At 41.6% G+C, this 12,137-nt stretch overlaps 2 protein-coding genes across 4 annotated transcripts; both read right to left on the bottom strand.

Annotated features, from left to right (window-relative positions):
• Nucleotides 1-1,457: 1,457 nt before the first annotated feature.
• On the bottom strand, nt 1,458-5,096 carry si:dkeyp-74b6.2 (cerebellin-1). Of its 2 annotated transcripts, none has more exons than XM_063901339.1 (4): nt 4,843-5,096; nt 3,514-4,130; nt 2,366-2,485; nt 1,458-1,915 (listed from the first exon to the last, which is right to left on the bottom strand). In XM_063901339.1, the coding sequence occupies exons 2-4, from the start codon at nt 3,817-3,819 to the stop codon at nt 1,718-1,720; spliced, it is 624 nt and encodes a 207-aa protein (XP_063757409.1). In that variant the 5' UTR covers nt 3,820-4,130; nt 4,843-5,096; the 3' UTR covers nt 1,458-1,717. The 2 variants fall into 2 exon arrangements, with proteins under 2 accessions (XP_063757409.1, XP_063757410.1); XM_063901340.1 differs by having other exon boundaries at nt 4,848-5,093.
• A 550-nt stretch (nt 5,097-5,646) lies between these two features.
• On the bottom strand, nt 5,647-9,300 carry LOC134875915 (E3 ubiquitin-protein ligase TRIM39-like). 2 transcript variants are annotated; one of them, XM_063900654.1, is made up of 10 exons: nt 9,096-9,300; nt 8,459-8,696; nt 7,993-8,368; nt 7,742-7,837; nt 7,414-7,647; nt 7,175-7,322; nt 7,057-7,083; nt 6,885-6,949; nt 6,518-6,634; nt 5,647-6,399 (listed from the first exon to the last, which is right to left on the bottom strand). In XM_063900654.1, exons 1-10 carry the CDS (start codon nt 9,106-9,108, stop codon nt 5,998-6,000), a joined length of 1,716 nt encoding a protein of 571 aa, XP_063756724.1. In that variant the 5' UTR covers nt 9,109-9,300; the 3' UTR covers nt 5,647-5,997. The 2 variants fall into 2 exon arrangements, with proteins under 2 accessions (XP_063756724.1, XP_063756723.1); XM_063900653.1 differs by having other exon boundaries at nt 8,459-9,163.
• Nucleotides 9,301-12,137: the final 2,837 nt, after the last annotated feature.

The following is a 12,137-nucleotide window of genomic DNA, read 5'->3' as shown; positions in this document are numbered from 1 at the left end:
GCAGTAAAAAGCAATTTTTCAGTAATTTCTGACAATTGCTTTATCATATATAGGTCAAAATCCTCTGCTTCTAGCTTCTCAAATGTGAGGAGGTCGCCCTTGTTTCCTACGCACCTTTGAAAAGTCTTGCTCTAAAAATAATATATATAATATCCCCACTGCAATCATTGTAATACAGTCCCTTCATTTCTTTATTTAAGATGTTATCATGGTGCCATGTTTGTCCTCTGTCAATCTGTCAGTTAGAGCAGGAAGTACCTTTCCTGGAGCGTCTGCAGGTGGCGCTCATGGCTTTCTGTTCAGCTATCGCGTCTTACATCGACACCTAAATGTGTTTGTCCAAATATTCCCAACAAATCACCTCTGTTACTACTGCAAGCGTATGATATAAGACATGTTTTTCCAGAAAAAGCTGGATAATGCATTGTTTTGATCTATAATTTAAGGGAAACAAACATGAATTGGTATAAAAAGGTGACACTATGACTTATATTTTCGGTTGTTTGTAACATATTTTGAACCTCGTAGTCTTTACAATGTTTCGTACTCCAGACACGAATCTCCAAAGTGCTAACACAGGCCTCTGCTGTGCACCGGGCATTGAAACTAATCGGTAGAGATGGTCCCGTGTGAACTCAGCAGGCTCCTGGCACCGGATCCCTTCCTCTACTGCCAATCCTCCATCTGCCACCGGATCCGCCACAGAGAGACACCGTGTGCCACCGGGAGGACAAACTCACAGGAGAATATATGATTAAATTAAGTTTATCACCACAAAAAAAGCTGCAGTTTTGCTTGCATGCTTACTGTAAATTATATTTTGAGATATCAGTTGTGGATTGTTCGTCTAAATCCATGCACTGTAAGCCCTCAGTTACCCCTTACAACTCCTGGCCTAACACCAGGGTGTGTACTATTTATAGAACACCAGTCTGTCTGATCTATAGAGCGTATGTAAATTGTACTGCAGGTATTTTTCGAGGACCTCCAGCATTGCCAAGGACATGGTTTGCATGTCCTTGGATACTCTTAGATGTCAGTGTTTAGTTAAGAAGCCAGGCCGTCTTGTTGAGCCTCTTCTGTTGTTTTTAATGATCATTTTATTCTAGAAGACATTTGAGTGTAGTCATAATTGGCTAAGGAATTACTGACACCTTGTTTTGTTAAGTTACAGTGACCTTGACCCCAAGATGTAATTAGTTTAACATCAAATCCAAGGTGAAGATAGATTCAAAGAGACGCCCTTAAGGCGTTCTTCAGGAATTTTGTTTACGAGAAAGGGACCTACCTACATCTGAGTATGAATGCACATCCCAAAAAAAACAAAGCTTACTGCCAAAGCTGTCATATTATAAAAACACACGTGGCAACATTGCACTTGTACTTCAAATGCTCCCACGCCTTAAAATATTTGAAATGAAGTTTGAAAGCTAGGTAGATGGATTGAGACGAGAAGAGAATGGACACAATACTTTTCTTTATTGCCACCAAATTTCGTGCATTAAAACAAAATCACAAAGCTATGACAGGGTGACACACGTTGATAGCAAGCATAGACGACACAACACAGTACTCCGAGTCATAAAACAAGGATAAACGGAAAATACATTCATGATTTGTTTGTTGCTGAGTGATCTCACCCATTTTCACTGCAGTTTGTCTTCAACGCATCTGTTAATGCTCCTTCCACACGACAACAACATAACGTAATGTTTATCTACAAGGGGAACACTAGAAACCCGGAGAAAGTGGAGTACTTCCACCCTCCCATCAGGTTCCCCCTCTCCAGTTTGAGGTAACTCTTGTCCCCTCGCTCCATTATCACCAGGCCGGCATTGGTGGCAGCTTCCCTGGTCACGTCCTGATCGCCTGCGAAGGCTGAAATCACCGGCCAGCCGTTGAGAACCAAACTCACCTGTGAAATAAAGGGGAAGAGCAAGAGCAAGTGAGACATCTGCAGGACAACCGTGGTCAGAAAACATGTCGTGTTGGCACTGTAAAAGTATGGAATTACATAACAATGTTAGTTTGAAGTTTTACAACCATTTTAATTCATCCACTTATGCTGCAGTTGTAAAAAGGTTCTGATTTGGGATACATCTCATACCCTGCAGAGGAGTTTAAATGTCAACATTGGTAACAAGGTTTGACCAGTGGCAATAACAGCTTTTGGGGTGAGCCAGGAAGTATAATTTCCACTTGTCAAGTTGTCAGAGTAAAAGAACAAAGTCAAACTAAAATTGGAATTTTGACATTTTGGAAATTATGTTGAGTTTCTATTGACCCAAAATGTTTGACCAAGGTGTGGTAAGGCATTGGAGGAAGTCAAAAGAAGTAACACCACTTTTCCTTTAAGTGTTCTTACTTGTATTGTCTGCCGGTTGTAAACTTTGACCACATGAAAGCTGAAACTGTAGACTCCTTTCCTAGGCGCCACAAAGATACTCCGTGCCGGATCGAAATGCCCACCGACGTTTACTAGGATCTAAAAAAAGAAGAGGAGATAATTATTAACACAACCAGGCCTGAGCCAAGCTCCTAATGGTGTATTAAAGTGGGAAAATAGTTGATCAAAAAATCTAGTGTTCATGGAAAATTCGGTGCTAAATAATTGCCAGGAGAAGAAGAAAGGGAGGATCTGTGTGTGTTCTGGCAGAGGGCTTGAAAGCACAACCTGATTTCCTTTACAGCTCCCAGACATTGTCTAAAAAACCAATGCGTCACCATTCTGTGTCAGTATTTAACAATAGATGTGACACATGCAGAGCGGTGTATGTGACCGGACGAGAACATAAAGTGATCTTAACAATACCTGAAGTTATGCAATGTGCTGTCGTTGTGTACAGTAGGTTTAGTGAATCGCTGTCTTGCGTAATGCAGTGGACACAAGCCAACATTGTAGAAAAGCTGTCAAACCTTTTATCTATGTTTCAAATCAGAAGCAAAGATGGTGAAGAGGTGAAAATATAAGCCAGTTGACTTTTTGTTTCCTGACAGTTCAAGTCTCACACCTCCTTAGCTGTGACTCCTTTTTAAGTTGGCTAATTAAAGTGCGTATTTTGGGACAAAAACAAGGTTTGGAGTTAATGGTTTGGCCCAGCTGCGGCAAGAAGAACTTAAAAGCAAGCCAAAGCCGAGAAAATATGTTTTTGTGATGCTGTGTTTATTATGAGTAATCATACAGGTTCATTTCACTTACTTTTTTGCTTGATTTTAACCTGAATAACAGCACACTTAAAATCTGTCTGTCTTCACGGTAATCCAATCTTTTGTGCCATGGTTTGAAGATTTAGCGAAACAATGAAGGAGTCATTTATCTCACTTCTGCTGAAATGTGTTTATGCATTTTAGTGTCATGGGTAAGCAACTTTAGCCATTTTATGGGACTGAGGCAATTTGGTGAGTTGACCTTTGGCGAAACTATGGAAATGGCCAACGAGAAAGCATATGTACTTAATATTTATTGGTCATATACCAGTATGGAAAAACAACATGTATCCTACAGAAACCCACCTGATCAAAGTAAATGGTCATGGTGCGGTTGCTCATCTCCGAGGGTTCGTGGTTGGTGTTTCGGATGGCGGAAAACGCAACCCTGCCGCTTCCTGACCTCACCGACATGCCCAGAGCATTACCCGATGGCTCCGCAGACGGGGTGGAGTCGCACACCACCAGACACTTTCCCTCCAATACGATTGGCTCTGTGTCATTCTGGCAGTTGACCCTTTCGGGACCCCAATTGACCAGAAGCAGCAGTCCAATGAACATGACTGAGCGGGGCGCAAGGTAGGGCAACAAGGGAGGCGATAGAAAGGGCATAGTCCCAAATGAGGGGCGTGGGTTTTGTTTTACGTGGCTCAGTGACAATATGGCTGCCACAATCTTCAGTGTGTTATTGAAAAACACTTTATAGTAGCAAAGGTATCATAATGTCACCATGGAACACTTTTAACCAAAGACATCTCATGGGACAAGAATGAATCCGCTAGTCCTCAGGTAACCGCACTGACAGGTGGGAATGCAGTCTCTCTTGATTGATGCCTATGAGCTGGCAAGAGGGTGGATAACAGCACGTAGGAGATCCGGGTAAAAATAGTTGAAGGTATTCCAGTTCTGTCGAGTGTTCAAGCCTGTTTGAAGGGTACACAATATATGTGGTTAAAATGACCATTTAAAGTACACTTTTCCTTGAATGTCATGAAATCAGAAACTGTGTCATGGTGATGGCAATGGAAACGTGTGACTGCATGTACTTTCAACAACGATGGAATTTCTGTCGGTTACTCTGACGTACAAGATTCATATCAGTACAAGGTACGGTACAGGAAAAGCATTACGCTGAACAGGACAAAAAATAGAATAGTAGAAGAAAAAATGTTGAGGTAATGTTTTGGCCAGGAAGAAGCTTTGTGAGTGCCAGCTGGACACAGGAGGAGGTGGGCGGGGGAGGGGTGGGTGGTACAGCGGACTATCACAATCCCACCACCGAGAGGCCATCTGTGGGTAAACATTACCACTCTTTCTCCACCTTCACCTTTCGAATAATCCCAATATATGCATTATTTTAAACAAACTCCAATGAACACACTATGAATAGAAAGATGACTATAGCAGCACGAGCATTACAGTGGATAATCTCAGAGCGTCGTGCACTGCAGGAAAGAGTAATCCTTCGATAGTCAAAGAGTTGAAATGCATAACAATAAATTAGTTTCGTTAAAGATTGAGTTTGAGTTGCAATGAGTGCCTTTGCAACACACCCAACTACAAACACTTACACAAAAACAACCTTTTGAGCATGCACAAGTTATATCACCGTTTAAGAAAAGTAGTAAGACATACCCCACCTTCCCCCGTCGACCCTGCAGCGACATAAAGACACCAGCGTCGTTCAGTAAAGTCAGAGCATCCCAAGAGCCTTGTTCCCTGTTCCCTTCGACTTTATCTTTTCCTCTGCCTCTTCCCTCATCTCCCATCTCCTCCTGTATCTCTGCTCCAGGAGACCCCTGTGTTGGAGCAGACGTTTAATCATATCACGAGCATCACTCTCCTTCTGTTTTCACAGCTCGTCGACCCCCTACCGTACTTGTTTCCCCTCCCTCCTCCTCCCTCTCTTTTCCCTCAGAAATGACAAACTGGATGGTGGAACTGAAAGGATGTAAATAATACCCTTTCCTGGGGGTGAAAAAAGAGGGGGCATATTGACCCTTTGCTGCTTTATATTGGTTGTATGATAATTAGAAAATGGTTTTTGGTTTATAATATTAACCAATTGCTTTGTGAGCACCCAAACTGGTCTCTTAGATATGTTGTTTATATACTACCAAAATACCACCAAACCAAAGAACGGCTTTAACCTAAACTATGACAAAAACCAATGTGCAGTATTGAATGTTTGGAATATTAAGCAGAAACCAAAAGATATATATTGAGCCTTGAATGCCAAACTGAAGTAGTCTGGTAAAGAAGTCTGATTTGGATCTAGAAATGCCGATCTCTGCTGGCTTTCATGGGTCTTACATAGAGAGAGTTGATTATCATCTGCATGACGATTGACTTTATTTGCGATCGACAAACCGATGAAATCCCTGTGGTCAGCCGTTTGTCTTGGAATGTTCAAACAGATTTTGTAGGTTAAAAAAATGACACAATTTCACCGTTTATTTCGACATTTATTTTCAGTTTCACAATTTTTATCTCAAGAAGTTTTTTCTATGGGATGATTTTACTTGGTTAATGCAACAATATTTAGACCACAATTTACATACATTTATATTGTCTGCTAACATTTAAATGATACAAAATTATAAACTATGAAAGAAAACAAGAATAATGTAGGAAATATAAACAAACCATGCCGCTATCTTTGAAGCTGTAAAGAATTACGACTCAATAATCGTTGACCTGTTGCAGGCCAGTGTTCCTGAAGTACTATTACAGTACAAGGAATAATATATACGTGAACTTAGTTTCTTTGTCATCCATTCCTCTAACACTTCATAGAGCTGACTCAATGGTAATGTCCTGCTCTCCCCTGACTCGTCTTTCAACAGGACAGATGATCAACGGGCTGGTGTTCTTTCCATCATCTTGAAGACACGGGTTAAAGTAGGGGTACAGGGGCTCTGTGAAGTCACACTTGCTGTAAGTGTAAATGTGGGTCTTTGCATCAGTGTCGTAGAAGGACACCAGCCCTTCATCGTAGTCCAGGAAGACGCCCACTTTCCGGAGAGTTTCACGGAGGTGGAGGGGGACTGAGGGTCCGGCGCAGGCGCTGAATTTGTTGCCTTTCCGCCGACAGATCGCCCAGTAACCGTTGTTGGGACGCACCGTGATGGCCCCCTTCCTGTTGATGGACTCCCTCGCCAAGCCAAGATCCCACTCAGATTTATCTCCAACCTGAAACAGAAAGTACAGAAAACATAATCAGAAAAAGCCCTCACCTTACTCTTTTATCATCCCTAACACTTTGTCTAAGTACACTGTTAGCTTCAAGCGTGTCTTTTTGTTTCCTCACCTGGACAACCCAGTAGCGTCTTCCCGATGTGAAGCTTTGCTTCCCCAAAACGCAGACGCAGGAGTTAAAGCGCTGAGGATTGTCTGGGGTATTCTTCATCTGGCTGCTGACGCATACCTGTGGATCAACACAATCATGGTTACCCTCTGGATCTCCGTCAAATTAAACACTAGCAACAAAAGCATTACCATCGTCCTAAAGAAATATCATAGAGACCTTTTGCACCTGGTTCTCGCATGCTTTTTTGAAACCAACCCTCACATTAGCTGAATTGTCTGAGATCCTAACCGTACCAAAGAACTGTGAGTTATCTTAGGAAGACTTTGCCTCTGCACATTGAATTGATCATCATAAAATCTGATAATACCTTCTTGTTGTCCGGAGACAGGATCAGCCAGCCTGAAGCAGTCTCAGGATCGAGAGTGACATCAACTGCCCAAACAAAGAACAATACAATGAGTCAGGTAATACATATGTGAACATATCACAGTTCAAGTAAAGTATTGAAAGGAACAACGGTGGCGTAATGGTGTACATACCTGCATACTGATTCATCTTTTCTGCTTCTGCAAAATCAAAGAACCCAAAGGTTATTTTCCGGCTCTGTTTTTCACAACAATCTTTGCTCATTTTGAGAAGTCGATATATTTTACGGACCTTCTGCAGACAGTTTTTTCACAAGTTCCTGGCAGACATTCATAAGCTGGGACACGGCTCTTGTCACCGTCTCCATGCAGTTATCTGAGTGAACCGCCACCTCAGACCACTCTCTGGTGGTCGGGAGACGACTTGCAGACGGGAAACTCTAAAACGAGGACAGATGGGTTTGTCATGCATATGGTTTCGGGAAATGTTACAGATGGACAAACAATGTAAAATCAGTTGAGGTAACTAACCTGTAGGAGGTAAAGAGGGTTCTGGTAGCGCAGCAGCCTGTGCAGCTCTTTGGCTCTCGCCTGCAGCGTTCCGATCTCCGTCGTCAGCTCGCCGATCAACTCCTCGGCTCTCCTTTCTACTTCCTGCTGCTTCTCCTCCAGCTCTTCCACCAGATCCGCCTGGTGTCTCTCGATGGCAGCTATCATCTTGCTGCAGACCTGAGCACTGCTCTGTATCTCCCGCTCTGTAATTTTCTGTCAATTGAAATGATAGGAACGAGTAAGATTACCGAAAAAAAACCCAGACAAGCCTGACCATGTACCCAAAAGAACATGAATCCAAACTTACTTTGCTTAGATCTGCTGATTGTTTTATCTCCTCCTTTTTTCTCAGTCTGCCGCAGATCATCTGTTTGATGCTGGACTTTGTGTCCCTCAAACAAGTCTGCAAAATGTCAAAGAATGTTACACTTTTTGCAAGAAGGGGCTTCAAGTCAGAGTGAAGAGATTGAGTTCTGCTAAAGAAATGCAAACACATAGAGGACAGCAGGTGGAAGGTACTTTTAGTTGTAAAGAAAGACGGTCATTAGGTTTCCTCACCTTGACCCTCTTCTGCTCCCTCTCCATGCATACGGTCTGGTGGTGTTTGTGTCCCTTCTCCATGCATTTTCCGCAAACAGGCGCCTGGTCTGTGCTGCAGAACTTGGTCAGCGGCTGCTTGTGGTGTCTGCAGAGGTGACTGCTGGCGAAGAGGGTTGGGTCCTTTAGCCGGTGCCTCTGCAGCACTGGATCCCTCAGGTGTGGTGCGAAGTGAACTTCACAGTAAGACACCTGGCAAGTGTTGCACGACTTGACCGATGGCGACTTGTCTTTTTGGCAGATGTCACATGGAATTTCGCCAGCCTCAGACAGTGTGTTAAGGGATTGATCCGTGCTCCCGTGGGGCACCATAGTGTCTTCGTCCTCCTTTTGTGACCTTTTGATTTGAATGGATTTCAGTTAAATCCAAATTAAATGACGTCTTTTCATTGTTTGCTTAGAAAAAAAGATGATTTTTATCACAAACCTTTGTAAGGTTTTAATAATTTCAGCATATCCTCGGTTGATACTGAGTTGTGGACGCGTGCTGAACGTCTCTTTGCACAGCGGACAATCAGGTGTGTCCTTCGTGTCCCAGAATTCTTCGATGCAGTCCAGGCAAAAGTTATGTCCACATGGAATGGAGACGGGGTCGATGTAGATGTCAAGACAGATGCAGCACTTGAACTGCTCCTCAAGCGGCACGGTGTATGCCATGTTAGCGTCTGTAAACAAACACACATACATGCATATCGTGCAAACCTCTTGCAAAAATCATTTTGGTTTTTAGAGAGAAGATCTGAGATTGTCTGCATTCCTTTTATATTTTATATATCTGTCATGTCCTGGCTATGCACATCTTTCAAAGTAGGTTTTTCTTCTTTAGTTTCTTAAATACAAGTTAAATTCTTCTCCTTATGGAAAAATATTTATCAAATATAAACTACTATTCAATGTTCAATTACATTCAAAATAAACTGTATTTCTCCTTTAATTGTCTGTCATGCTAATGCTATAAAAGCAACTACTGTAAACAATAGTAGGTATTTCCAATGTGTGATTCCCTTTTTTCTACTTAACATGTTTTAAATGTACAATGATGTGTAATATCAGTATGCTCTTACTTATTTGCGTCATGTCGAGCGTCCTGATCCCAATGAGAAGCAGAGTGCAATGCAGAAAGCTGCAGTGCAGATGTTTAAATACTCCTCCCCGACGGACTAGTCACTCATTGTGAAAGGCCCGTTGAACTCCTGACTGGATTTAGTTTCATTTCCACGCATACACTCGAGCAATGTGGTATTTCCTGTTGTGGGGCTTTGTATGGTTTGCTTTTGTTTAAATACTCCTCCCCGACGGACTAGTCACTTATTGTGAAAGGCCCGTTGAACTCCTGACTGGATTTAGTTTCATTTCCACGCATACACTCGAGCAATGTGGTATTTCCTGTTGCGGGGCTTTGTATGGTTGCTTTTGGTTAACACAACGATTGTGCAATAATGTGACTCTCAAATGGAAACCTTTTACTATAACACTTTTATAATTTTTAAGTGTGTGAATTAGCAGCCAGGATGTGAACATCAATTGCTAATGATAATTAATGTGTGTGTGTGGAAATAAAATGTAGAAAATCCCCTAAAATAATAGCAATATGCAGGATAATGTGCCATGTGCAATTCTTGTGAAAAATACTATCATTGGATGTACTCTCATTGCTCTCACAGGGTCAATAGCTTTTTCACTATTAATGACCCTGTGAGAGCAATGAGAGTCATCCGAACCAGTGACGTTTGTTTTTTAAATCAAGTGCAAACCATTAAATTGTCTGAAGGTTTTGTCGTCCCAATTTTTTCTGGCAAGCTTAAAGAAAAAACCCCACATCGATCTGCCGGTACGAGACGTTCACACAAGCAAACAGTGAATGGTCTAATAAACAATATCTGACATCACTGGTGGTTAATTTTTGTCATCAAGTCTTTGTTAGTTTATTTATGCCGGAAGTAATTACATTTAATGAGCCATAATTCAGAAATTAGTCTTTGTTGTGCATCACTTACCACTAGTTAAATCCATACCGTGGTTTACCGTATACTTAGTCACGATCAATTGTGGAAGCTTTTTAGCAAAATACAACCGACAAAGAAAAAACATCTTTATTCTAATCTGGCTTGTACTTTTACATCTTTAGTGCTTTAATTTCTACTCATTTCTGATTTAAAACAGGGTTGGAACCCACTAGACTAGGTACAGACAGCTGATGTAAAAAAAATTGAGCAACAGGATGCATCTTTTTTTACCAGCTTCTCTTGACGGCAACAACAAAAAGACTAAATACTTGATATTCTTTTTTACAATGATACGAGACAATGTCCTATAAGAAGAAGAAGAAGAAGAAGATATACTCTATTGATCCCTTACAGGGAAATGTATTTCCCCACTCTGTAGTGTTTACACACATTACACAAAGGGAGTATATACATGCACAAACACAACCACACAGGGAGGCTGCCAGGTACCCGGCGCCAGCAAGCAGTTACAGGGTTGGTGCCTTGCTTAAGGGTACCTCGGCAGTGGCTCAGGAGGAGAACTGGCACCTCCCAGGCTTACAGCTCACTCCATTTTTCTGGTGAACCGGTGACCCTTTCGACCCCAGACTAAGCCACTGCTGCCCTAAATAAAACAAGGGAAGTAGAGCCGATGAAGCAAGATGCAAGAGACTGCAGGCAACAGGAACACTGATCTTTATTTCAGGTTCAACTCGGGTTAGGTGAAACAGTACAGCCGCTGCTGGGCCGGCGTGTTTACGACTGCTGAGAACTAAACATGCCGTCTGCAATGTTTTGCAACAGCATACGTCAAATAATAACCAGAAAGAATTTGATGAGGAATGATAGAGAAATAACATTTGGTTATCTTCAATATAAATCTGTAAAGATGGCTGCATAAAAACAATGAAGGGAAACGTTGGCTACAGTGTGTGAGTCACGATCTTACAAGAACACCCAGATGATTTGATTTATGTCACAGGAGACATAAATCAAAGGCGAACTGAGCAGAGTTGTCCTCGAGTTAATTTCCTTACCTACACTTCATTCAACACATTCCCTCACACACTCCCACCTCTCCAAGCATATCATTTTACTATTGTTCTGATCGGTGTTGCGTTTCAACAATACACTCTGACAGACAGATTCTAATCTAGAGTAGTGTGTTCCTTATCTGAATCAAAACATTGTTGTGTGGGAAGGTCAGTAAAGTACACAAACAAATCCCTTTAACAGCAACCTGCTGAAGCCAAGATGGCAAAAGCCCACTGGAGAAAGTTTGTCGAAGTGAAACATGCAGGAATGTGATACTGTAAATGCACAACTGAACCAAAGCTCAAACTGTACAGTATAAAGTATGAACTACTTTACAAGTCATTCGTCTTTTTAAGCAATCGCATTTCCACCACCATAAGCTGTACTGAACACGGTGAACAATGTACTTGCTTAGCCTAATTGACATATTTAGTAGAAATGAATTAGCTAAAAAGCAGCAGAAAGTATTGCGAATAGCTCGTTGTTTTTTAGTTATATGCATTGGAAAAAACACCAGCCATTTCCTTCAAACTAACCTATATGTCTTTCTTAAAAAAACTTGTGTGGGAACAAATAGTTGGAAAAGGTCTCAAACATTTTGAATTATCTTGAACTAGCATAATACTTAGAGTCCAATGCACACTTGAAAAGAGTCAAAGCCTGTTCAACCGACACACTAGGACGGGCTGTTTTGGTTCCCTTTGCGTGCTTAGGTGTTTGACAGCGCATACCTGAACATCAGTAGAATTATTTTAAAGTACAACATGGCCTAGTGTCTTTCAGAAGCATTAACCCTAACCCTAACTCTTAGCATGAGATGAAACGAATACTTCCACCTTTCACACAGAACTATTTCAATGAGCTTGAACTACTTCAAAGCTTGTGCCTGATTGTGGGCTTTGGTTTTTGAAAGAGCTTGTGCACACTTACAGGAGCTTTAATGTTTATGTTGAGCTTTTTCCATTTCATTCTGATGTAATTATTCCTAAATTAGATGTGCTGACAATACATTTAAGCTGCTTTCAAAACGCTTCAACAGAGTACCAACGTAGTCGGGCTACAATGGCATCGTGGGAAGGTAACTTA

Source organism: Eleginops maclovinus, chromosome 14, assembly GCF_036324505.1.
Source record: "Eleginops maclovinus isolate JMC-PN-2008 ecotype Puerto Natales chromosome 14, JC_Emac_rtc_rv5, whole genome shotgun sequence".
NCBI classification, from domain to species: Eukaryota; Metazoa; Chordata; class Actinopteri; order Perciformes; family Eleginopidae; genus Eleginops; species Eleginops maclovinus.
The sequence above is the reverse complement of the archived record's forward strand: the minus strand, read 5'-3'. Positions and strand labels throughout refer to the sequence as shown.

Bases quoted from the DNA above. Each gene is read 5' to 3' on its own strand.
- si:dkeyp-74b6.2 (XM_063901339.1), bottom strand. From the start codon at position 3,819: ATGCCCTTTCTATCGCCTCCCTTGTTGCCCTACCTTGCGCCCCGCTCA. The intron at 2,486-3,513 runs GTGGGTTTCTGT...TTCTTTTTTTAG, and splicing joins TGACCATTTACTTTGATCAG to ATCCTAGTAAACGTCGGTGG. The intron at 1,916-2,365 runs GTAAGAACACTT...TTTATTTCACAG, and splicing joins ACAACCGGCAGACAATACAA to GTGAGTTTGGTTCTCAACGG.
- LOC134875915 (XM_063900653.1), bottom strand. From the start codon at position 8,718: ATGTATGTGTGTTTGTTTACAGACGCTAACATGGCATACACCGTGCCG. The intron at 7,838-7,992 runs GTGAGGAAACCT...GACATTTTGCAG, and splicing joins GGGAGCAGAAGAGGGTCAAG to ACTTGTTTGAGGGACACAAA. The intron at 6,635-6,884 runs GTATTATCAGAT...GTTGATCCACAG, and splicing joins TGTCTCCGGACAACAAGAAG to GTATGCGTCAGCAGCCAGAT.